This window comes from Heterocephalus glaber, unplaced genomic scaffold, assembly GCF_053883595.1.
Source record: "Heterocephalus glaber isolate CG9 unplaced genomic scaffold, H.glaber_assembly_v1.0 deba00000768, whole genome shotgun sequence".
Taxonomy (NCBI): Eukaryota; Metazoa; Chordata; class Mammalia; order Rodentia; family Bathyergidae; genus Heterocephalus; species Heterocephalus glaber.
In genome coordinates, this window is record NW_028258162.1 from 9,203,901 (window position 1) to 9,227,484 (window position 23,584).

Below are 23,584 nucleotides of genomic sequence, written 5' to 3' on the forward strand. Positions count from 1 at the left end.
ATTTATACTGATATGACTGAATGAAAAAAATAGTAAATTGTAATGGGAGGTTCTAGTAAGTGCATAAAAATGATGACAAGAGAATCACCTCTTGGCAACCACCACAGAGGCGACTGGTTTAGAAGTCACTGCTCAGCATGGGTTTCTTATTAAAAGGAAATTTTGTAATATTTACCAACAAAATAGGAATTTATTCCAAAGGAAAGAATGGTAAATTTAAAGTAGCAAACCTTGGAAGACACCAACTCCTCAAAGTCAAGGCTAATGGGGAAAAGACTGGACACAGCAGGATGGCTTCATTTATGTAGCATTCCTGACACTGGATGACCCAAGTCTGGGTAGAAGGAAACATTCTGTGACTCCAGGCAGAGATGAGCATTCTACAACATGCAGAATCTGTACCTTTTACAAGTGTCAGTGGCATAAAAGACAAGGAGAGGCTCAGATTATGTCATATGGCCTCATGGGAAGTTGTAATCAATTGACTGGGGAAGAAAAAACTCCACCCTGATCAAAAGATGAGTCTGTCACCAGATACCAACCACATAGCAGTCTTAGAGCCCCGTTCAGAAGTGATTTTAAAAGGCAGTCACAAAGGGAAGTCCTCCCACAGAACAGAACCTGGAGTAGTACATTTGGTTGTCCACTTTTTCTGAATGAGAAATGACCAGAAGTACATATCTATACTAATTTATGAGCAGTTGTTAAAGTGTTAGTTGCATGGTTAGGAAGCTGAAAGAAACAAAACTGAGATGGGTAACAAAATCTGTGGAGGAGCTATGTAGCAGACATCCCTGCCCAGTACTAGCGGGCTATGAGTGGCACCTGCTTCTTGCCTTCCATAGTTCGGCTGTATTGTTTTATACCAGGAGTCAGACTGAAGCCCTGAATGACTCAAACGGGCTTGTCAGCTAGCAAGTTGGGCTAGGATTGCTCCTTTGCTAATGGCTGTCACAGAGCCCTAAGTCCTGGTCTGTGAAGTGGCAGGGCCCTGCTGAGTTAAGTGCAGCTGAGGTCAGCGTGACCCCAATTAAAATCCTTTTCCCTGAACTATGGCTTCTCACTGACCCGATGGGTTGCATGCTAATTGCACCCGGTCCCAGTGCTGAGTTTGTTCTATCCAAGCAAGATAAATGGTGCTTACTCCCTAACAGCCCTGGCTGGTGCCATCATGGCAGTGTTTCACTAACTGCCTTCAAAGCTCCCTAGCTCCCTATTCCTTTCCACGATTGTATTCAATAAATACTGATGCACTTGGGGGCCTTTGTCTTTGCTGCCATCAGCAGCACTGACCAGAACCCAAGACCCAGCTTCTCCACTCTAAGTCTCGTTTCTGTCTGTTCTTGAATTCGTCTTGGGCTGTGTTGGCTCACAGGAGTCCAGGACCCAAGGCAGAAGTCCTGGTAACGTCCCCTTCCCCATTCCCTACAGAGCTATATATATGAACCTTAAAAATGGGCACAGTCTATAAATGTCCCCATATGAATGCTTACCAAAGAGCATCTATTTCAAAGAAAGTGCTCAATATTGAGGAAATGACAAAATGCAAAATGACACACTCTGTGGATATCAGTTAATTTCTGCATCGATCCCAGTGCTTGCTCCATAGCATTTGAACAAAATGACCCTGGTGGCAGGGATGGAATTCAACAGCATGCACTTTTCCCTACCAAAGCTGCCCTGGCTTCTCACCAAACACTGAGTGTCTAACTGGCCAACAGTAGCCATCAACACTGAGTCCCCACCTCGGCAGTGTTAACCAGAAGGGACATCCAGCCACCCAGATTCAGACTGACAACCTTGAGCCTCTCCCAGCGTCCTCACTGGGACAGAAGTACATTCTAGATATAAATCTGCATTTTCAGACCATAATGCAGCTGCAAGAACCACCATGTATGAACTTATAGAACATCTTATCCACAGGCATGGCATTCTACATAGCATCACTTCTGATCGAGGAACTTATTTCACAACAAAAGAAGTGAACAAATGGTCTCAGGCCCATGAGTTAACTGATCTCATCACAGAATTCATCACTCCTAAGCTGGTGTCCCAGGGGACAAGTAGAATAGCTTACTGAAGATTCAGTTATAACATGAGATGCAAATCCACGAAGGTATGCAATTCTGTCTTACAGTTTCCAGTAGATGCTTTGAATCAGTATATGGTGCTCTCTTTGCTACAGCCCCAGTTTCCGGAATCAAGTTGTATAACTGGAAGAGGCTCCTGTTGCTGTTGCACCTAATAACATCCCCAGCACGACTGCTTTCTGACTTAGCACTTTATGAATTGATGGTTGGGGGGCCCTAGTTCCCTAGGGGAATATGGTCCCAAAGGAAAACACAAGGATTCCACTGCACTAGATGAGTTGACATTTGGCCAACAGAGGCACTGATAACCATCACGCCATCTTTTCCTAGCTGAAAGTCCTAATGCCACTGAACCAAATGCACAGTTACGTCTGATCACCCAGGGACAGCTGGGTCTCGGGACGCAGTCGAATCAAGAAAGGCTCTGTCTGGAATGCAGGGCATTCTCTAAAGTGCCTCTTGGTGTTTCCACACTCAAGAGTAAATCTTTTCTTTTTTTCGGTACCGGGGATTGAACTCCGATCCTTACGCTTGTGGGGCAGGTGGAACCACTGAGCTAAATCCCCGGCTCAAGAGTAAATCTTAATGGAAAAACACAACAACCCAAACAAAATGGTGAAACTTTTGAGAACTTGAGGCCTTTGAGGATGAAGACGAGGTTCCCCCAGCTCAGTAAAGGATGGTAGACTATGTGTACTTGTCAGCAAGTTTCCTAGATCAGCAAGGCATTCCTGCAGACCAGTGAGGGTGGCAGCCTCAGGCAAGTTTCTTTGCCGTCATCATGCTGTAAGTTTCAGTGGCAGGTGTGTCCTCTCAAAGAGGCCTTATCTCAGTCATTGGTGGGGGGATTCTAAATTCTTACTTACTTTCTCACTCACTATTGCTCAGACCTGAGTATCATGGTTGCTTTCTGCACCTGCTATCACTCCGCTACTTAGGGTCTTCTTTTACCACTGCCCCACCTTTTACTGGTTGAAAAATCTTCTTAATATTTAATAAGGAGCAGGAAGCATGACCTGTTCAAATCCCTGATGAGGTTCCTGCATCCTGTGCAGATTCAGAGTGCTACATCAATATAATAAATACAAACAACCTCCTGAATTTACCGTTTCTTTATATTCGACACTGCTCTACATTTAAAAGACCTCAGTGACTCACCCTTCTTGTCTAGAAATAACTCTCCTCTAACTGCCCCAGTGCTAAGTGGATCCTTTTTCCAATTCAACTTCATTTTTCATTAAATTCGATCATGTATTTTTTTATTCCTTACTATTTTAAGCAAAACACCTATTGTGCATGGTAAAGTTATGGAGTATGGATCATTTTTATAGTTTATCTATCTATCTTCAGTATATGATTTAGAAACTTGGAATAATATTTTCAGTTATTCCTTCTGCTGTCATAATATTGCAATAATACAATACAATATTTAAAATCGAGTCCAATGATTTTATAGATACCTCCCCTGGAAAGTCTAAAAGCAATATTAGTACCTCTTTGAGTCTTAACTTGTCCCCTGTGTTTTGCTAAGACATATGTATTAACATCCACATTTTCTCCTGTAGCAATCCTCACAACAGTCTAATCAGAGAGATACATTCTTGTTTGAGTGTATGGAAACTGAGGATCTAAGAAGTAAATAACTCATCTAAAATAAGTGTGGAGGGGCAGATTCCTTGTCTAAATCCTAATGTGGACAGACCTAGGACTCTGAGGTTTCCCCCAGTCCTAACTTTTTGTGTGATTGCTTCAGAAATATCTGTCTCATTTAGAATCTAAATGAAATACAAATGTTCATTCTCCAGCTTCCCTTCAAATTCCAAATGTCTCTAATTTTAGATGACAATGCCCTGCCTAGAATGGAAGTCCACATCACGACAAATTCTTTATATTCTCAGCAATTCCATTTCTGAAGAATAGGTTATGCATAAAGACCAGTCTTATGGTTTATGTTAAAGACAACAGCTCTGTTTTTAATAAATTAGAAACAAAATTTAACACATCACCTTATTACAGAAACAGATCTGTGAATACTTACTAAAAGAATGCAGCAACACTTCCCACTGAATACTAGAATAGCCCACCCTAACAAATGCTTGTAGTGAATAGTCAATGAAGACAGCATTAAGTGTGAGTAGCTGTACGTACTGCTTAGCATTGTACAAAGAAAAGTGTTTCCTTTTCTTCCTCCTCAAAGAATATCAGACTTTGATGTGCCACGGTCTGTTGGTCTCTCCTGTACACATGCTCGCTTCCCGGCTGATCCCACTGTATCTCACAGTTTTAACACACCATCTTGGTGCTAATTATGCCCAGACTGATATCCCAAGCTGGACCTCTCTTTTCAACTTCAGGGTCATATAGCCAACTACATACTTAGCAGTTTAAAGGGACTGATTTCCAATAGTCACACAGGTCATGCCCCAAGGTAGTGTTCGCTGTAAAGCTGTCCCTCCCGTTATCTTCCCCAACCCAGTTCATGGCAATTCCGACCTCCCGGGGAACCAGGCCACACACACTGTGCAGTGCAGCCTTTCCTACAGTGTGGGGCCATCAGTAGCCCCCGTCCTGCCTTCGACACGCATCTGAAATCTGACTGTCTTTCAGCACCTCCAACTGCTGCTTCCCCCAGCAACACCTTTCTTAAGAGACACTGTATCAGCTCCCTCCCTGGTTTCCCTGTTTCTCCCCTCGTCCTCAGGATAGATAGTCCATTATCAGATCAGCCGTCAGAGTAATCCCATTGCAAAAGAAGTCAGAAACATTAATCAGCCCTGGGACCCAGCGACCCCCTGGATTCCCGTTTGATTCAAAGTGAGTGCGGAAGTCCTTTTGTGATCTAAGGCCCTTTGTCCCTGAGTGCTAATCCCTGTCCCTCTGACCTCACTTCCACGAGTGGCCCTGCCCATCTGTTGCAGCCACACTGTGGCCTCCTTGCTGTTCCCGGGATGCCCAGGGACCCTGCTATCCACTTCTTGCCTTCTCTGCCTGTCCTCTGATGTACCCACGAGGCTCCCCCTCCAGGCTGCAGGTCCATACCCCAGTGTCACCTTTCCCAGGGAGGACTCCCTGACCGCCACATCTGCAATGACAGCCTCCACTGCCCTTGTCTCTCCTTGCTTTCTGTCTCTGTTTAGCACTTAAGCACTAGTATTATACAATTTGTCACTGGTTCCTGCCTAGAGTGTAAACTTCGCCAAGGCCAGGCCTTGGGCTGCTAAGTGTGACCTGGTATACTCAGGTCTCAGGTTCTACGATTCTGGTCAGTACTCGAGTCTGTCCCTGCCACGAGGGGACCAACCTGCTCTTCTGAGCACTTTGGGTGAAGAGAAACCAAAACAGGCATCTGTGTTTCCTTGTTTGAGCGTCAGGTGTCAGCGGAGCATCGAGCTGGGGAGCTGCTCCACCACGGAATGCCAAGGGCGCTCGGGAAGAGGTTATTCCAGTGAGCAAACAACAGGAACAAGCTGGACACGGTGGGACTCTGGTGCTTACCAGGAGCTCTGTCCGATACCTGCTTTTCACGGCCATCACTAAATCAGGGCGTGTAGTATACCCTGCCTCTTTTTACCACGGTGTCCATTTAACACAGACGAGCTTCGGAAGCTGAGCTCAGCAGGACTGTCCACTGGGTCTGTCCCACCCCCGGGCTGATCCGCCATGGACCTTCGCTCTCACCTGGACATGCCGAAGTGTAAGTGGTTCTCTTCTGAACCACCGCCTGGCCCCCGTGGCCTTGCCTTGGGGGGTTTTAATACTCAGAGCAGCTTACAGAGTGCTGGCTATTTGCTGATATACTTAGATGTTTAGGAAGAAAGATACATTTTCCCAGAAACATCACCTTTACATTTATCCAAATAAACATCAGTGAGCACAGGTGGCAAAGAAGGGTTATTTGGCAAGGAATAACAATTATGTTGTCGAACGTAAGTGGCACTGCTACCGTCTCAGCATGTGCCCCCCAGAGAATCCGTGTGGAAACACTAATTCCCAAGGTGACGGGGCCTCTGGGGGTGACAAGGTCATGAAGGTGGGTGGGGCCCTTATAAATGGGATTAGTGCCCTTATAAAAGCAGGCGGGGGTGGAGTGGAAGAAGTGGGGAGGACCCTCCTCCTCCTCCATCGGAGGACACAGCCAGACCGCACTTTCTAGGAAGCAGGGGCCATCATTACCCCGAATCTGCCATGCTGAGATCCTGGACTTCTCAGGCTCTTGGGGAAGAAGTTTAGCTTATTTATAAACTACCTAATCCGTGTGATTTCGTGATAGAAGCCTCAAGGAATAAAAATAGGGACTGGGTGCCCTTTATGTACGGCCCGCATTTACTAAGATTAGCTAATTTAATATTCCCTATGATCTACGAAGTAGGCACTATTTGTCATCGCTGTTTTCCAGAGGAGGTAAACTGAGGCACAGAGAAGTTAAGTACCTTGCCCAACTCAGTCCCTGGGAGAGGATGGGCAGGATTTGGACCCTGGCGATTGAGCTCCGGAGTCGGCCGCTTAAGTCGCGAAGCTGTAGCGCCCAGGCCTCGAGCTGCCTGGCAGGGCTGCGCAAGCGGGTCACCTGGGGTGGCACTGGAACTGCTGAATAGCGGCCTCGAGGTTCCTGACCAGCTTCCAGCACTGCTGCGTTCTGGGCGCGTCCTCGGCCATGCCTAAGGGCGGGGCGCCTCCGGCGAGCCGCTCCGGGAAGCAGGAGTCGGGACCTGGCGTCCGTTGCCCTGGCGACACCGGGGAAACAGGCAGAGCGCGGGACGGGGCGGGGCGGGGCCTCCGATCCACCCAGCCAGTCCTCTGCCGTCCTCACTCAGGGCTACGCCCACAGCTGGCTGCAGCCAGCAAATGACCGCTGAGTCCCCTGTGCTTTACTACGTTTACTACGTTTCTAGAGAGGATGAAAGAAGCCTGTTTTTAATAATAAAACTGTTGCACATCCTTTGTTTTAAATTATGTATCACTCATTGACGATTGGTAGGCGATATCTATTCTAATATCAATATGTCAGTGCTCGGGAGCTAAGCATCCTACATCACTTATCTACAAAAAATACAATTTTTATTCTCTTCCTTATAATAACTGTGTGAAAAAGATTTTTGGTATTAGGTGCTCAAAATGCAAAATCACTGTAGCATTATCACTGCTCCTATGTTTAAAGACAAAGATGAAAACGTCTCAAATGCCCAACAAAAATCATAACCTGTACTAAAATAATCTTCCGTGAAGTTTTATTTTCCTTGGGGGGAGGTAGAGTGGAGCAAATGAATTACTTTTACTCCACAGAGGTTTTTATTTTCAAAATCTAACCCCAAATTTTATTTAGGAAATTTCTATTGTATAATCAAGATGTTTTAAGGAAAGAAATTACGTATCTACAATAAGTTCTTTTTCTTAGGTAAGTTTTTCATCCTGCATATACATTTTTTAAAAGAAAGATTAAAATTCCAAGTGAAAATAAAACCCCGATCCGTCTCGAATGGAGCCAAGGTAGTGCTGAGAAGGAGATGCACCTTTGGCTCACGCAGTTGTAAATGAGTATTATGGAACTGAGGAAAGATCGCACAGCAGAGTATGAGTCACTGGTCAGGTCTGTAATCCCTGCTGCATGGTTACACGGTCCCACAGGAATAGGTCCTGAACAAGACGTCTCTGTTTGAACCCTTGCTGCAGCGTATCAGAGCTGCATATTTCACTGTGGAGGAGGCCACGTTACGGCGATGATTGTGTTTGAAAGTAGGAGCTACGTAACAACCTCCTCCTTGTCAGTCACCTATATTTTGTCTCTGTGGAAGGCGTTCTGGCTTCTGAAATTGTCCACTGCAGAGCATATTCTCCTATACTCACTAGGGTTGGCGCTGTCAAAGTATTTGTCCTATGAAATCCAGTCTTATTTCATCACATGTTGAATTCATTGATGATTTTTAGTGCAAAGCCCTTGATCGCTGAGTAAAATCAAGGAAAAAATGAAACAGGCTCTGAAACTTCAGAATGCTGGTCAAGTTGTTTAGCATTTCTGAGCCTGTTTTCTCCCAAGTAGAAACTGGACAGTGAACTTTTCTCAGAAGACAGTTGGGAGTCATCTATAGAGCAGGAAAAGCCCACGTAGCATATGGCAGACTAATACTAGCCAGATTTTCAGAGGAGTGTGCTGTCTTTCCTCCTAAACCACCACTAAGAGATACAGCTTTATTGGTTAAAGTTTTCCATTTTTAAGAAGTTGAACATTTTATGAGATAGAATGATTCTTTTACTTGTTCAGTTAATAGGACTTTGGGGACAAATTAAAAGCACACATGTATAGACATAAGGTGTATTTATATGAAAATATCAACTACTGATGATTAAAAGTGATAACATCTCAGATTAAGTAGCATGAAGCTTTGATTAAGAGTCAATTGCTGACTCTAAATGTAGTCATTTATATGTCCCAGTTGGATATTATCAGATCTATAGTCTAGTAAAAGCCAGGAGTTTCAGGTTAGGTTTGTAATTTAAATTCTTTCTAGAGAGTCATCAGATGTAAGAGCTTATTTTTCTTTTATCACCAGCTGTAATGTATGATTATGTGGTATAGGCTCTGTTATGTAAACTTGCTTTATGTCACACTTCATCCATAACCAGAGCACTTAAATAAAGGGTTGGGGAAGGAAATAGCACTGCCCTTAGCCAGGACAATATTATGCTACTAAATCCTTTATGGAAAAACTCCCGAAACTAGATCATTTTAATGTCTTAAATTTTGTTGCAGCAAGACAACATATCCTGGCTAAAACTGACAACCAAGATGATGACACAGCAGGCAGTTTGACCAGGAACAACCTGAGTAGAGAGTTTGTATTTCTTACTGCCAAATGTCTTTTTCGTTTGTTCATTTGTTTTGAGGTGGTTTTTTATTGGAGGTACTAGAGATTGCCCCCAGGGCCTTTGCACCAGACCTACCTCCCCAGTCCTTTTAATTTTTTTTAAAATTTTCTTTCTGAGACAGGGTCTCACTGAGTTGCTAAATTGCCCAGGCTGAGCTTGACCTTGGGTGTCTCCTGCCATAGCCTCCCGGAGTGCAGGAATGCCAAATGCCCCTGAGTGCCCAGGCAGCCTCTGGTACTCAGAGCTAAGGAGAGGTCGTGACCCTTAAAAGGAAGATTAGTAACAACTTGAAGAAAAGGTAGAGCTTCGCTGTTGCAGAAGTGAGCCTGAGAGATTTCTATAACCGCCGCTAAGGGAAATTTGGGTCCTCAGAAAACTGTGATGTCCCTGTACTGCAGAGAGTGAGGTGACTCAGAGGACTAACACAAGGGCAGTTACTTGTTTCAGGCCATGCATGCGTCCATCCTTTGTAAGATATGTCCATTTTATATGATGCTAAGAAAGGAAAAACACTGCCGACCGCAATCACCCTTGATACAGAGTCAGCGATGGAAGGTAGATGTTGGGAGTTTTTCAGGCAGACCACAGAGGGACCCCCTGTCTTGGAAGCTGAAGAATCCATCAAACTTTCCCATAACCTGGGTAAAGGAACTGCCTCATTCTCTGTTTTTCCCCAGAGTCACAGGGTAGCCAGCTAACGCCTAATTCTCGTTCTTAGGCACACAGATTCCAAGACCTGATTTAGAGGCAGCGTGATTTGGGTTAGTGTACGCATGCGCTCTCCCTGCCCCAGGTTTTGCTCTCTGTGGTTTCAGTTATTTGCACTCAGCTGCACATAGAACTGAGCCCTACTGTATGGTGCAGTAAGAGATCCTGAGGATGGGCGAGACCACATTCCCATAACTTTTATAATGGTTTTATTATAATTGTCCGATTTTATTATCACTTATTATTAATTTATAAATTAAACTTTATCATATGTGTGTCTGCCCAAGAGAAAACGTGGTATCTGTACAGTTTGGGGTTCACTGCTGTCGGTGGCTTCAGACATCCACTGAGCATCTTGAAATGATCCCCTGTGGACGAGGGGGACTAGCATCCCCCCATTTTAGCTGACCCAAATGAGCTGATGAAATGGGAACTTAGACCTTCTGCACGAGGACAGATGCAGAGCTCACCAAGCTAGCCTGCACTGCTGTGGGCACCATTCTGTCTCGTTAACACCTCTCAACAGCAACGTAAGGAGCCTCTCGTTGTCCCCCAGCTTTGAACTCTTGACTCACAAATGTGGTGCCAAAAATGTGAATTTCGCAGTTCTGCAGCCCGGAGAGGAATGCTACACATAGGAGAACATGGCTGTGTGAACTGAAGTTTGTTACTGTTGTGATATCAGCTCACCTACTGGGATGCCCTTCGGTATGTATTGTTTTGTTTTGTTTTGTTTTTTGGTACATGGGGATGGAACTCAGGTCCTTGAGCTTGCGAGGCAGGCAGTGGAACCACTGAGCTAAACCCCCGGCCCAAGCCCCCTTTGGTGTGTATGTTACACAGACAGTGCTATGGGCCAGGGGACCGATCTGGAGAGTGTAGTCCAGGGATGGTCCTGCTGTCTCTCCAGTCAGGCAGCACAGACTACAGGAAGGACCACTCCAAGCTCTGTGGTTAACTGTCTTGATCAATGACCGCACTATGCTAATTAGTAGTACACTGAGTGTCTAATATTTTGTTGGTGGTGGTGGTGGTGATTTTTTGGTGGTGGTGATTTTTTGCAGTGGTGGGGATCAAACCTAGGGCCTCATGCATGCTAGGCAAGCAAACATTCTTCCGCTGAGCTACAACTCTGGCTAGAAATGGGTTCTTAATGATGAATGTAGTGGCCTACAATAAATGTTAGAATTGGGTTTACATTGGTGAATTTAAAGATATTGAAGAAATACGGACTAGCTGAAACAGTTCAAAGATCAGCCCACTTCCACACACAGGTTATAAGAAACTAATGAAGGGCAGGGGATTTAGCTCAGTGGTTTCGCCGCCTGCTGCGCAAGGGCAAGGACCTGAGTTTGATCCCCAGTACCAAAACAAAACAAAAACTAAGAACCTAATGAGGCTGTGACTTACACCTTGAGGTTGGGGGTCAGAGCTTGGTCTCTCTACTGCCTTTGGTTGCTAGGTGTCTGCTGGGTCTTGTGTATGGAGGTCATCACATCTGCTTCCAGTGAACCATCGGTGTCTGGTGCTAGAGCTCAGAAGGGTGAGATTACAGAGCCTCTGGACTAGATTGTACAAATTGCTAATGAATCTTTTTTGTTTGTGTTGAAAAAAGTTTCTGAGACTTGTTTTCGTTATAACCTGAGATTAAGTTTGTGTGGAAAATAGTTAATATTTACCATCCTCAGACTTCTTCAGAGGGTACAAATCAAGGCGAGTTTTCAGGGAAGCCAGCAGAAATGATAAGCACTTCCTTAATAGAATGGATTTTGATGTATGGGGCAGAAAATGTATCTGTCTTGCTCATCCTATATTCCCAGGGCTCCAGTTCATTGCTTCCACATTGTAGGTGTTCAATAAACATTTATCAAATGAATGAGTAACTCTGAATATTCTCTTTACAAGAGCTATTCCCAAAGTACTGTGTACCTCAGTATTTGCCCCTAGAAAACTAGACAAGAAAATCCTGTTGGCTGATTTCAAATTAAATGTGGAATACCAAATTAATGCATTGAAATGGCACAGGATCATGCAAAACAGTCTATAATAAAATGCTGATTTTTATCATAAAGGCTCCAAATGATATAGGAAATGGAAAGAAAATTAAATTTTAAGAAAGAAAAGAGGTGCTCCCTGCAGGAGGAATATCTAAGAGCATTTCATGGAAAAACTGGTGTAGAGCAAGACAAAACCTGAATGTGACCTGTCCCGGTAGGAAGGCCAAGGGGTCACAGTGCAGGGTAAAGGCCAGGATATGTCGTGTCCTTGGGGAATGGCCCATCTCTGCTGCAGCTTCCAGGCTGTGCTACTCTCCATTATGTATGTGAAGATCTAATTTGTATTAGAAATGAACTTCGCTACAGGCAAGCGGCCCAATGGACAAGAAACAGGAGAATAAAGTCAACATGCATTCAGGCTGAGATTTTCTTCTTCTTTTTTTAATCATATGAAGCTGGGCATATTGGCGAGCTGAGGCAGTAGGATTGTGAATTCAAGGCTAGTCTGGGTTACATAGTAATTTCAAGACTAGCCTAGACTACAGTGAGAAACCCTGTCTCAAAAAATAAAAATAAATAAGTTTAATTAAAAACTAAAAAAAAATTTTTAAAACGAGCCGGGGATGTCATTCAGTATAAGTTTCCGAGTTCAGTTTCCAGTACTGCAAAAGAAACAACCACAAACAGAAAAATACTGGGCTGAATAGTCAAACCACTGCACCCCAGCCCTACTTATTTTATGATTTTTAAAATTTTGAGACAAGGTCTCATTAAGTTGCTAAATTGACCAGGCTGAGTTTGAACCCACGATCTTCCTGCCTCAGCCTCCTAGAGTGTTAGTAATACAGGCAAGTAACGCTACACCTGGTAGATGAGGGTCATTTTAGGGAAGAGCTCATTTTTCTTCATATAAGTGAAACAGCCATTCATCACACATTCATTACACATGGCTCATAAAATGTTTTCAAAACTGTTTAATTAATATAGTTTAACATTTCTGCTTAAAGGGTAAAAAGAGGACTTCATAGCTTCTTAAAACTTTTCTTGAGCATGTTTGTTATTAATTCATTTGTAAATGGAAGCTTCTGTTCCTAATCTTCTTTTCCCTAAATTGCTTTTGAAGATTCAGGCTAACACAGGACTAATGCTAAGCCCTACTGTGGCGTGTGCAACGTTTGCAAGTAATAGCGGGGCACCTTTCTCTGTCACTCTTTCCCGTGCTGCTGCCTGGGGAGGAAGTTTGAAGTGGCTATGAACTGTCGCCATGTGGAGAGAGGATTCCCCCAGTCCGCTCCTGCTGCCTTGGATAATTAACTGGCCAAGTGCTTTTTGCCAGTAACCAGCCTGGCGGATCTTCTTGTGTCTTATATAATCCAGTGTTACCTGTTCCCGGCCCTATCTTGGCTCCACATTGTCTCATTTGCTGCTACTCTATTTTAATCCCTTTTGGTCGTTCTTCAGATTCCAGAGCTGGGCCCAGCCTGTGGTTTTTGTGTTTTGCTTTGTTTTCCTTGTCTTCTCAGACCACCTGCCTAGCTCAGGCCCTAGCTAATGCCGCTACTGCATCCGGGGCCCTGGGCTTGGTTCCTGACTCCTCCCTTCCTCGGCCACGAGAGTTCCGGGCTCTCGATGTGCTCGTGCAGTGCGGAGGCTGCATTGCTGGATTATTTGAGGGAATGTAGTACATCTACTCAACACTCCTCTCTGAGCCCTTCCTTTCTGACCAAGGGCCTTTTGTCTTTAATTTCTTATGAGGACAACTGAGCTTTAAGGCTCAATGTCTCGCGCTTGCAAAGAGCATGATGATTAATATGAATAATTACAAAACCTCTGTGCTACCACATAAAGGCAGAACACAGCATTATTGCACCCTAGGAATAAAACCATGCAAAAATGCCCACAGTTACTATAATACCCAAAGAATGAAAGGGAAAACAACACAAAAGCAAAGAGAGAAAAAAAGATTTTATTAGGGTGGTAGTGTTATGAGTGAACTTATTCCTTCTTCTAAATTGTCTCTTAATGTTATTATTAATAGGCCAGATGTGCAAAAATCCTATAAATGCCTGGCTCGCTCTTTTTATGTCCAAATAAAATAGCTTAATTTTCGATCAGTATTTTCCCATGATTTAAAAAAAATTCTCAATTGGGGTGACAGTGCAGCTCAATGGTGAGTCCTTGCCTAGCACGTGTGAGGCCTTGAGTCTGATCTCCAGCATTGCAGATTCAATAAGCAAACGTGAAAGTTGACATTCCCAACATGCATGCAAGTGAAGAGGCTCCAGTCTCTTGTTCTTTGTCCATCTGCCCATTTGCCTGTGGCTGAAGTCCGTTCTCCCTACGCAGAGTGGCTTTGTCTTCTTCAATGCAAAGTCACCATGGCCTCAGGTTACTAACGCACGCCTAGTTGCTTATCCTTTGGAGGAGAAGAGGGGGCTTCCAGAACAGCGCCAGCACGAGAATTTGAAATGAGATGTTGGACATCATCGTCCTTGGGCTCACTGTCATGCTCACTGAGGGAACTGCTCACTGGTGTTTTATTCCTGCGGGTCCTTTTCCCTTTCCATGGAGACTCTTCCTGCTCCAGCTCTGCTTGTCCTTTTCTCTCCAACCTCCAAACCTGCCCACGCCCAACCCTTCTCTTCTGGGGGTTCAGGGGCGACTTCCTGTGGGCGACATGGCCCCAGAGATGAGTTTCAAAGGCTGAGGAAGAGTTAGCCTGGTGAACAATTGCAGAGAAGCCACCCAAGGCAGAACGAAGAGCCGGTGCCAGGCTCTGCCAACAGGAAGAGCGCTGTGGGTTCAGGCCATCTTAAAGGCTACCATTGCCAAGTAGAATGCATGAGGCGCAGGCCAGTGGGAAGGGGGTGGCAGGAGGGCCAGGCATTTCCTGTGATTGCCACAGTCTTAGAGCACTGTGACAGCAGTGTGGGGAGCAGGCTGCAGTTGGCAAGGCTGAAGCCAGCGTGACTTGCAGTGCGGTTCAGGTGAGGTGAGGAGAGCCAGAGCCAGGCCTTAGTGAAAGGTGACCCAGTGAGCAGACCAAAGGGAGCCCACCAAAGCAGTGACAGGGGATGGGAAAGGTGCACTGCGCATGGCCTGTGGGAGCAGGGAGGGTCCAATAGCAATTGATGGTGGGAGGGGTAACAGAAGGCCGAGTGATGGCCAACTGGGCAGACAGAGCAAGGTTACCCCCAGTCCAGGAATGGTGAGCAGCCAGGAAGTAAGGTGTGTGCATGACAGCTTACAAGGCCCAGGAATCGGCAGAGCGATGCGCTGGTGAAGGTGACTGAGAAGCAGGACACACGAGACAGTTCATTTCAGAAGCAGACCTCAGAGTCTGCCCTGCTCCACGCGGATGGATGGGCATTGGCACTTCCCGATTTGCCAGAAACTAGAGACTTATTTTTGGTTAGGGTGAAGAGTGTGTTGGGGCCAGGCTGCTGCAGACTCGCTGAGGGGGGCAGTATGGTCCCCAGCTGGGCTGAGAACAGGGACAGCCAGGCGTCTGCCACACAGGCAGGTAGAAGAGGCCCGAGATGCCCAGCCTGCAGGTTTGCCAGAGACACGGCCCTGCAGGTGGCTGCACAGGGAGGCCCCAGCGGGCTCTCCTCACTCCCAACTCAGAATGCACAACCACCTCACACATCAGCCTGCTGCCCAAATCACTGGATATCTGGGGAAAGCCTGAACAATGAACGGAAGTGATAACCCAGCACCAAAGGAGAGAAGGGGAAAAGAGACTGCGCACAAAACGAAAGCTTGACAAAGACTCTGCCACTAATGATCACGGATACTCCCAGGGAGTTAAGAGAGGACAGGTACTCAGCACCAGGTGCTTTACACTCCCAGCACCGAAGACGGGGCACAGGATGCAGGGCGAGATCATTACGCTCCAAGTAAACCCCCAACACGAGAGAGTCTTGCTTTTGCTACCACCTAGAGCTCAGGTCTGGCCCTGCCCTTCGAAGCCGGTGGGCTGTACCAGGGACCAAACTGCTCCAAATGCAGTGTATGCAAGGACACTTTGTCGACTCTAAAGTGCCATCTAAATAGGAATTGTCACCGGTGTGTCCCATCCCTCCCTTTATCCGATGCTCATGTGGAACGGTGGAAGGCAGCCTCTCTGCTGGGTGATCCCTGGGCCAAGAGTCTGGGGCTTGGAGCCCCTGCTGAAGGTCCTCAAATTCACTCCCAGTTTCTCCCTCTATTGCTTCTGCTTAATAGCCTGTTTCTGCTCTGGACTGGGCGCTTCTCTCACCCTGCACGACCTGGGGCCTGCAAGGCATGAGCGACTGTCTCCACGCTGTCTCCCTGCCTCCAAGCTCAGCCACCCGCCCATCTGTCGGGGCTCTTCGACCCTCTGGTGATTCTCGCATCTGCACTCTCCACTCGGCTTCCAAGTGGACCTGCCTTCCTTTCCACCAGACTTCCTACTGCATGGCCTCTGGTCGCGCACACAGGACGAAGTCCAGTGCCCTCGAGCTGGTTCCTAACGTCCTCCAAAGGCACGCCTACCAGCCCCTGTGCACAGAGTTTTAACACAGCAGGGCTGAGACTGCTGTCCAGGAAGGCCTGTGGGCAAGGCTGGCCCACAGCTGGCATCAGGGACGCTGGTTTGGGGGGAGGTCCCGTGTTCCGTAGCCGATTGAGTCACTCAGTGGACTTTGACTGTTTGTGCAAACAAGTGTGGCTAATGCCCAGCACCCGCCTTCCTTTCAGAGTCTGGACTCTCTGAACACTAGAGAGGGTGCTTATGTGACAAGCCCTCCGTGAAAACCTTACACACGGAGCCTCGGGGCCTCTCCCGAGGCTGGCCCTGCTGAGCGACACTGGGCACATTTTGTCAGATCCAGCAGTGACTTCTGAGGATGCCTGCCACCTGCGTCTGGGTCCTGCAGACCTCTCCCCACACACCTGCTCCCTTGCCTGAATTTGTCCTGCATCTCGGTGCACTAATAAATCCAGCCATGGTCATGACCACTCTCTGAATCTTGCAGATCCTTCTACTGAATCACTGATTCATAGCCCTGACATGCCTCTCCGATTTTAGTCCCTCTGTTCCTCTCCCTGGACTCTTATTAGTCTAGTTTGCTCCAAATACTCCGTGGGCGTGCCTGGTCCTACCTCCTCACTCGGCCTCCAGCTTGGTTGTGTGGAAAGCCTCCCTTCTTACAAAGCCTTTGACCAGCCCTCTGTCCTCCACCGTGTCCTGCAGAGTGGGCAGGCTTCGAGCGGTTTCCTCCTTGGGACAGCTTTTTCTAGTCTGTCCCATTCATTTGCATTTGGCACAGCTTTTTGATCATTATTTCAGTTTGAAAGTTTATAATCTGCCTTCCCAGCTCGACTGCTAAGCCCTCTAGGAAGGAGAATGATTTTTTGCCTCTTTGACTTTGGCAAGCAGAGTGCCTTATTTGTTGTAACTGTCCCGGGATATGTGGATGCTCTCAGTGGCCTCAGATGCCGCCCGACCTGTGCCAAGGACGTCACTCTGACCGTGCCCTCTGGACCTGCAGTGTGCAGGCTCCCTCCTGCTCCCCTGCCCTTCGAGCCCCCAGAGCCCTCAGTGAGGCAACCCCCCTGCCCCCTCCCAGCCCCTCTGCCCCAGCTTTATCACCACCTTACTCCCCTGGGCCATCATCGCAGTATCTGTTGCCGATTTGGTGGCTGACTTGCCTTCATGGGGGATACACCTGGTGAATTCTACTTCATTTTCTGTTTTCACCTGGGCCTCTTTGTGCAGCTGGAGGAGGTCACCTCCAACCTCACAGGGGCCATGCCAGGCAGGGCATGTAGTTTACATGCAGGCAGGCCATGGACCCCGAGGATGGTCCGTTCGCTGGTACCTATCCATAGCTTCAACCTCAAGGCTGTAATTCCCGGGAGAGGGGCAGGCTTTTTGTTCTCCAGTCAAAAGACAAGTAAAACAGAGACAGCTCTTGAATCGACCATTTATTGTGACGTACACAAAGGCAGAACAAGCAAAAATAAGCAAAGGAGTAAAGGAAAATACAGGGTAAAAGAAGGAGAAGGAAATCATTCAAGTACCGAGTGCTAGTCATGGGGAAACACCTTGCATCTGAGGAAGGAATCACCCCGGTCCAGATGCTGTCAGGTCATCACGATGGAGCAAAAGGCCGTGCTCCGCGGTGGCGTCAGGGTGCACTTTCTCCCAGGGTGGGGTCGCGCGCCCTGGGCCTCAGCGGCAGCCTGAAAGCGCTGCTGTTTACAGTCCCGGAAGGCAGGCGTTACCTCAGCCTCCAGATGTCAGCCTGGGAGCAAAAAGACCCCACCAACTACCGTATTTGCACAGGGGCTCCGCTTGGGAAGCGGCTACTGGCAGTGCCCGGCTCCTTTGTGGCTTGTGCTACAGGGAAAGGCTCAAAATGGAATTAGTGCTGCCAAAGCGTGGTCATAATAATCGTAATTAAAATGCCAGTCTACTCAGATTCACGAGAGTCATCACACAGCAAAATACACATCCCAACTGGGGCCCGGTGGGAATGGATGACTCACTTAGAAAGGGGAATGGGGAGGACTGAAGAAAGGCGAGCTCAGGGTTCAGAAAACCCAGCCGAAGTGTACCCCCAGGCCTGCCGGGCTGAGAAGGGCGCGCTTGCAGAACCCAGCCAGTAGCTGGGGCTGTGGGCTTCAGCAGAAACGTGCAGTAGCCGAGAACAGGCTCTCCGGGGAAAATCCAGAGCCAAGAGAGCAAGAGCAGGAGGAAGCAGAGCTGAAGCAGCGCCCAAAAGCCTGATTCACCGTTTGAATTTGCTCAGCTATTTCACTCTCTTCTCTCTACCCCCACCTCTGACCTCCCTCCCGAATCATTCACTTTCACCCTGGGATCTCGCACCCTGTTTCACCAAGAGCCTGAGACCATTGGAAACCGACTCCCTCAACCTCCCACCGTCCAAACGGCCTACTCCCTGGTGGGATCAGAGTTCAGGGGGCCTGAGCATGAAGACTCAGGACTGTGGTCTAAACAGCACGGGGTGCTCCCTCCCCGTCCTGGCTTCTGGAGCCAGTTAAGCTGTCCCCGGACGGACGCACGCCTCCTCCTTCTCGGTCGTGTTTCGCTTCTGCCTCCTCACTGCCCCTGCGCACTAACTGTGCCGGAGTCTGGAGTCTGACTTCTCTCTAACCCCCTCTCCGTGAGCAGTGGGCTCTCAGGCCAGGTCTGACCCCAGGCTGCCTTCTCCACCTCCACACCCAGGCCAGGCTGTCGCGGTCATCGTTCCAGCGTCTCTCTCTCTCGTCTCTCCAGAGCCTGGATCTCGGTGTCTCGGACCAATGCTGACTGCGGACGGGGTGGGGACCCAGCCCTCTTCTACAAAGCCAGATATGAAACTGATTTACAAAAACGTACAGCTGTGTTTTTCCCCTGCAGCAAACGTCCTGCGTTTGTGAAGCTTCAGTTCTTTTTCTTTACAATGTGTAATCTTACGGGTGTGTTGTTGTCTTACGTTAATAAATACCAGGCCTCTTTTTCAGTTTCAGCTTCTAATCCTGTAAATGTAGACGAGTAAAGCACGTGAACGAAACCGCTTTGAGGTCGGCGGGTGTCTGCAGAGTGGAGGGGGCCGGGCCTGGCAGGTTGGGACTGATGCCCGACGCCTGCCCCTGGCAGAGGGCTGGCAGGTGACTCAGGCCTCCTCCTGGCCGGGACTTGTCCCTGGGTCCGCCTGCCCGCCCGCCCTCCCGGGTCTGTTTCAGGGACTCAAAGCCACCGCGGGCTCAGTCAGACTCCGAAGCTGCCACTCCACAGCAGGCAGCTGGGGACAGCTGCGTCCCTGCTCCTGCCCTGTCCAAGCCTCCTGAATACACTCCGCCTCCCGCCAGGCCTCCTTGGCCCAGGCCCAGGCCCAGCAGGATCACCCCAGCTGCCTCAGTGGCCTCTGCATCCAGGCTTGTCCACTTGCTGCCCAGTGTGCATACAGGTCCCGGCTACCAGCGAGAGTCTGCACTACACCCCATGCCATCCTCCCAAGTCTGGCCTCTGCCTTCCCCAGCCTCACCTGTGCAACTGCCCTTTCACTATCATATTGCTGCCTGCTGGTTTCTCCAATAAACCCCACTCCCTCCCACCACAGGGCCTTTGCACATGCTGTCCTCCCTGCCTCCTCTTCACCACACTGCATGTGCCTCACAAACTTTCCCTGGAAAGTTTCTCTCCCCTCTGAGCAGATCAACTGCTTCCTGTAGATGTGCTCTCTCTCCCTCTCCATCTCTGTCTCTCCTTAACCTTTAAGGCAGTTTTAGTTCTGTATTTGTGTGGTTCCCCGTGCATCAGTCAGCCAGTGCCACTGTAACAAAATACATGGATCGGGGGTGTAAATGACACAAATCGACTTTCTCACATGCTGCAGACCTGGAGCCCAAGATCCAGGTGCTCTCGGGCTGGTCTGGTGGGGCCTCTCTTCCCAGTTTGCAGATGGTTGCTGCCCCTTCTCACATGGCTTTCCCCTGTGCGTGTGCACAGACACACACACACACGCACACACACACACGCACTTGCACGCACACACGTCTCTGCTCTCTTCCTTCTCTTACAATAGCACCAGTCTGTTGGATCAGCAGCACCCCCTGATCCCATGTAACTTTCATTTCTTTCCTCAAGGCCTAAGTTCCAAACACAGCCACATTTCGGAGTACGCCTTCAACATAGGAATTCACCGGGGGAGACAGATGTGATGCCATACACCTACAATCCTAGTACTCAGGACGCTAAGGCAGAAGGATTGAAAATTTGAGGTTGGCCTGGCCTACATAGCAAGACCCAGTCTCAAAAACAAACGAAAAAGAAATAGCAGGGGACGCAGTGCAGTTCATACCATTTGGATAACTTTCTCTCCCACTGCGTTTAAGCCCCTTGAGGGCAGGGTCCACTTTTATTTTATCTTATATTCTCAACACCTAGCAGAGTACCCAGCCAATAGCAAACAGTCAGTAAGTACTGATTGAATGGATAATAGCTGTTAATATGTATTATGCACATGAGATTTTATAGGCACTGGACTGATGTGCTATGTAAGTTCTGGGCTTTGTTCTCAGTGAGTTGTATATAACAACTCATTTCGTACTCACTAACAACCTTAGGAGAGTTATATTATTATTCTTATCACTCTAATGAGAAAACCAAAGCCCAGAGAAGTTACATGATTGCCCAGTGTCACACAGCGCATGAGTAGGAGAAAAGGGAATCAGCTGGTCCCCACCTGTGCCTAGAACCCGTATTTTTAATCTGTATATACACCGTTCTGTCATTCATTTGTTTATCTATTTGGCAGTTCTGGGGATTGAGCTTAGAATTTTTGCACCCAGTTACATCCCAAGCCCTTTTAAAAAATTTTAGATTTTGAGACAAGATCTCTCTAAGTTGCCTAGGCTGGGCTCGAATTCATGATCCCCCTGCCTTGGTTTCCTGCTGTGCTGGGGCCACAGGTAGGTGTGGCCTGGCCACACCCAGCTACCACACTATTTCAAACAGGTGAATCTTGACTGAAAATGCAGATTCACTGAATTATGAGCTTCAGAAAAGCGCTGTTGTTCATGGACTCCTGGCAGGCTCTACCTTTCCGGGCATTTGAGGTAAGGGACAGATGGAACGCTTCGCTGTGGTTGTGCTCACGCCCGTGTGCACCTGCGATGAACAGTGAAGAGATGGTCACGCTGCCAGGGGGCGGCACGGAGAGGAATGAGGCAGGGGAGAGGGTGCAGGTGCAGGCAGGGGCAGCCCTCTCTGCGATGGGGACGTGCACAGGTGAGCCCAAAGTCTAACCGAAGATGTGGAAGGTGTCGGAGAAAGAGTTTCCCACTCATTAAGGACTCAGTTGAGAGGCTCTGAGCAGATACAATTTGACAGCCACCACTTACTGAAGCTTCCTACAAGCCCAGGCCTGGAGTGAGGCAGCAAAGCATCTTGGGCAGCCGCTCACACAGGTGGCCATGGTTATTCTAAGCTCAGGGTGAGCCAGGGCAGCTGGTCTGGAAGCGCCCGTCCTGCCAGTGCCATTCATCTGTCACCTGCCTGTCCAAGGTGGTGGGGTTTACAAAATGGTAGGGGAAGCTGGGCATGGTGGTGCATGCCTGCAATCCTAACACTCAGGAGGCTGAGGCAGGAGGACCACCGTGAGCACAGGGCCAGCCTGGGCTGCATGAGTCAGACCCTGTCTCAAAAGACCAAACCAAAATAAATAAATAAATGAATGAAATTTAAAATGAAAAACAAAAAAACCCAAGCAAACGGTAGGGGCAGCCTGGACCACAGCACAGCATCATGGTGAATGGGCAGCTCTGATTCATTCGTTCATCATTCATCATTCATCATTCACCCATTCATAAAAAGCAAATACTTCCATGCCTCCCCAGATCAACCCACACGCTTGCTACCCAGCGACTCTGCAGGGGAAAGATGCTTTCACTCAGTATCTAGGTCAAATTCACCTGGTGACTCTGTACCTGAAAAATTCATACACTGCCCTTGGATATTTCGGAGTGGGGAGGGCAGCGGGCTGAGATGGGATCTTGCTATGGAGCCCAGGCTGGCCTTGACTCTGCAGTGATCTTCCTGCCTCACCCTCCCAGATGCTGGGATCGCAGGCCCGTCTGCCATGCTCACACTGCCCTTGGATTTTCCATTCATGCCAGGGTGGTTGCTAAGCACTTGGACCATCTGGCTCAATAGTGTAAGGGGAGTCCTGAGAACATGATACCTACTGCTTGTTACTAAATCTTTGTGAGAAAGGAAAGTGGGAGAAAGGCACAGATCAGAGTTTGGGTGAGGAAGATTAGGCGCTTTATTCCCTCAAGCAAAAGAGAAAACTTTTTAAGAAAAAGAGGTCGAGTAGGTGTGGAGAGCCCTCTGCTGTCACTAGAGCATCTAAACAAGAATGAAATCCACCGAGGGTGAATCTTGAACTATAATCACTCCTGTCTACACTTGGTCTTTAAAAATATTTTTACTCTCTAGTTCATTCTTTCTTTTCCCTTGATAATTCATTCAGTGGCCGTGCACAAGCCAGCCAAGCCACATTCAGGACAGCCGGTGAACTGATCTGTCCTGCGGTTCATGAAAACAAGACAGCCAAACACTTCCTTTGTGCCTGGGAGAGGCAGAGGAGCTCAGCCAGGACTCTGGGCTTCATGAAGAAATCTAGCCAGAATGATTTCCTGCCCGAGGGGTCCATTTTCGGTTCAGACTTTGCCCTACTGATTTGCCCAAAGACCATTAAAAATATAGATCCTCTGTCAGAAAAATGGATGCAGAGATGAAAGTTTATTAAACTAACATTTAATTAGCAAGGCAGCCGCGACCTCTCTGCCTCCGAAGGGTCGTCTTCAGCCCCTGCTTCCCCGGTCACAGCTCCCTTGTAATGTTCGGGTAAAGTCCGAGATGTCACTGCTGGTGTCACTGCGGGTTAGTTCTGGAACCCTGTGGTTTAACTGGAGAAAAAGGAAAAGGTTCCGATTTCCTCCTGTTCCGTCTGGGCTGGGTGCTTGGGTCCCTTAGAATACTTTCCACCAAGCCAACCCAACATCTCAATTAAGCACTAAGTAAACGTACTGGCTCACGACCCTGAGAAGCTGGAAATGAGACAAAACACGGTCCCAGGCCCGGCATGCTGGTGCACACTTGTAATCCCAGCTACGCAGGAGGCTGAAGCAGGAGGATTAGGAGTTTGAAGCCAATTTGGCAGGGCCCTGTCTCAAAATTTAAAAAAATAAATACATAAAGGGCTAAAGACAGAACAAACAAATTCCTGGACCCCTAACTTGTTACTGATTAAAAGCATAATTTGTGTTTTCTTCTGAGACTGTCGGGAACTTACGCACAGCGCCTCTTCACTTTGGCCAGCAGATGCTCACTGGGTAACTGAAAGCAACACAAAGCTTGAGCTTCATTTTGTAAAACTCAGGGTCAAA

The 23,584-nt window shown here is 47.8% G+C and overlaps 1 protein-coding gene across 1 annotated transcript in view; it reads right to left on the reverse strand.

Moving 5' to 3' along the window:
• The window catches only part of CUNH10orf67 (chromosome unknown C10orf67 homolog), a 57,877-nt gene extending 35,543 nt beyond the window's left edge, over positions 1–22,334 (reverse strand). The window contains exons 1-4 of the mRNA XM_087207162.1: positions 22,239–22,334; positions 21,234–21,435; positions 17,960–18,026; positions 6,521–6,814 (exon numbers count right to left, since the gene is read on the reverse strand). Of these exons, the coding sequence (XP_087063288.1) occupies positions 6,521–6,814; positions 17,960–18,026; positions 21,234–21,435; positions 22,239–22,334 (659 nt within the window). The remainder of the gene's footprint in view (positions 1–6,520; positions 6,815–17,959; positions 18,027–21,233; positions 21,436–22,238) is intronic.
• Positions 22,335–23,584: the final 1,250 nt, after the last annotated feature.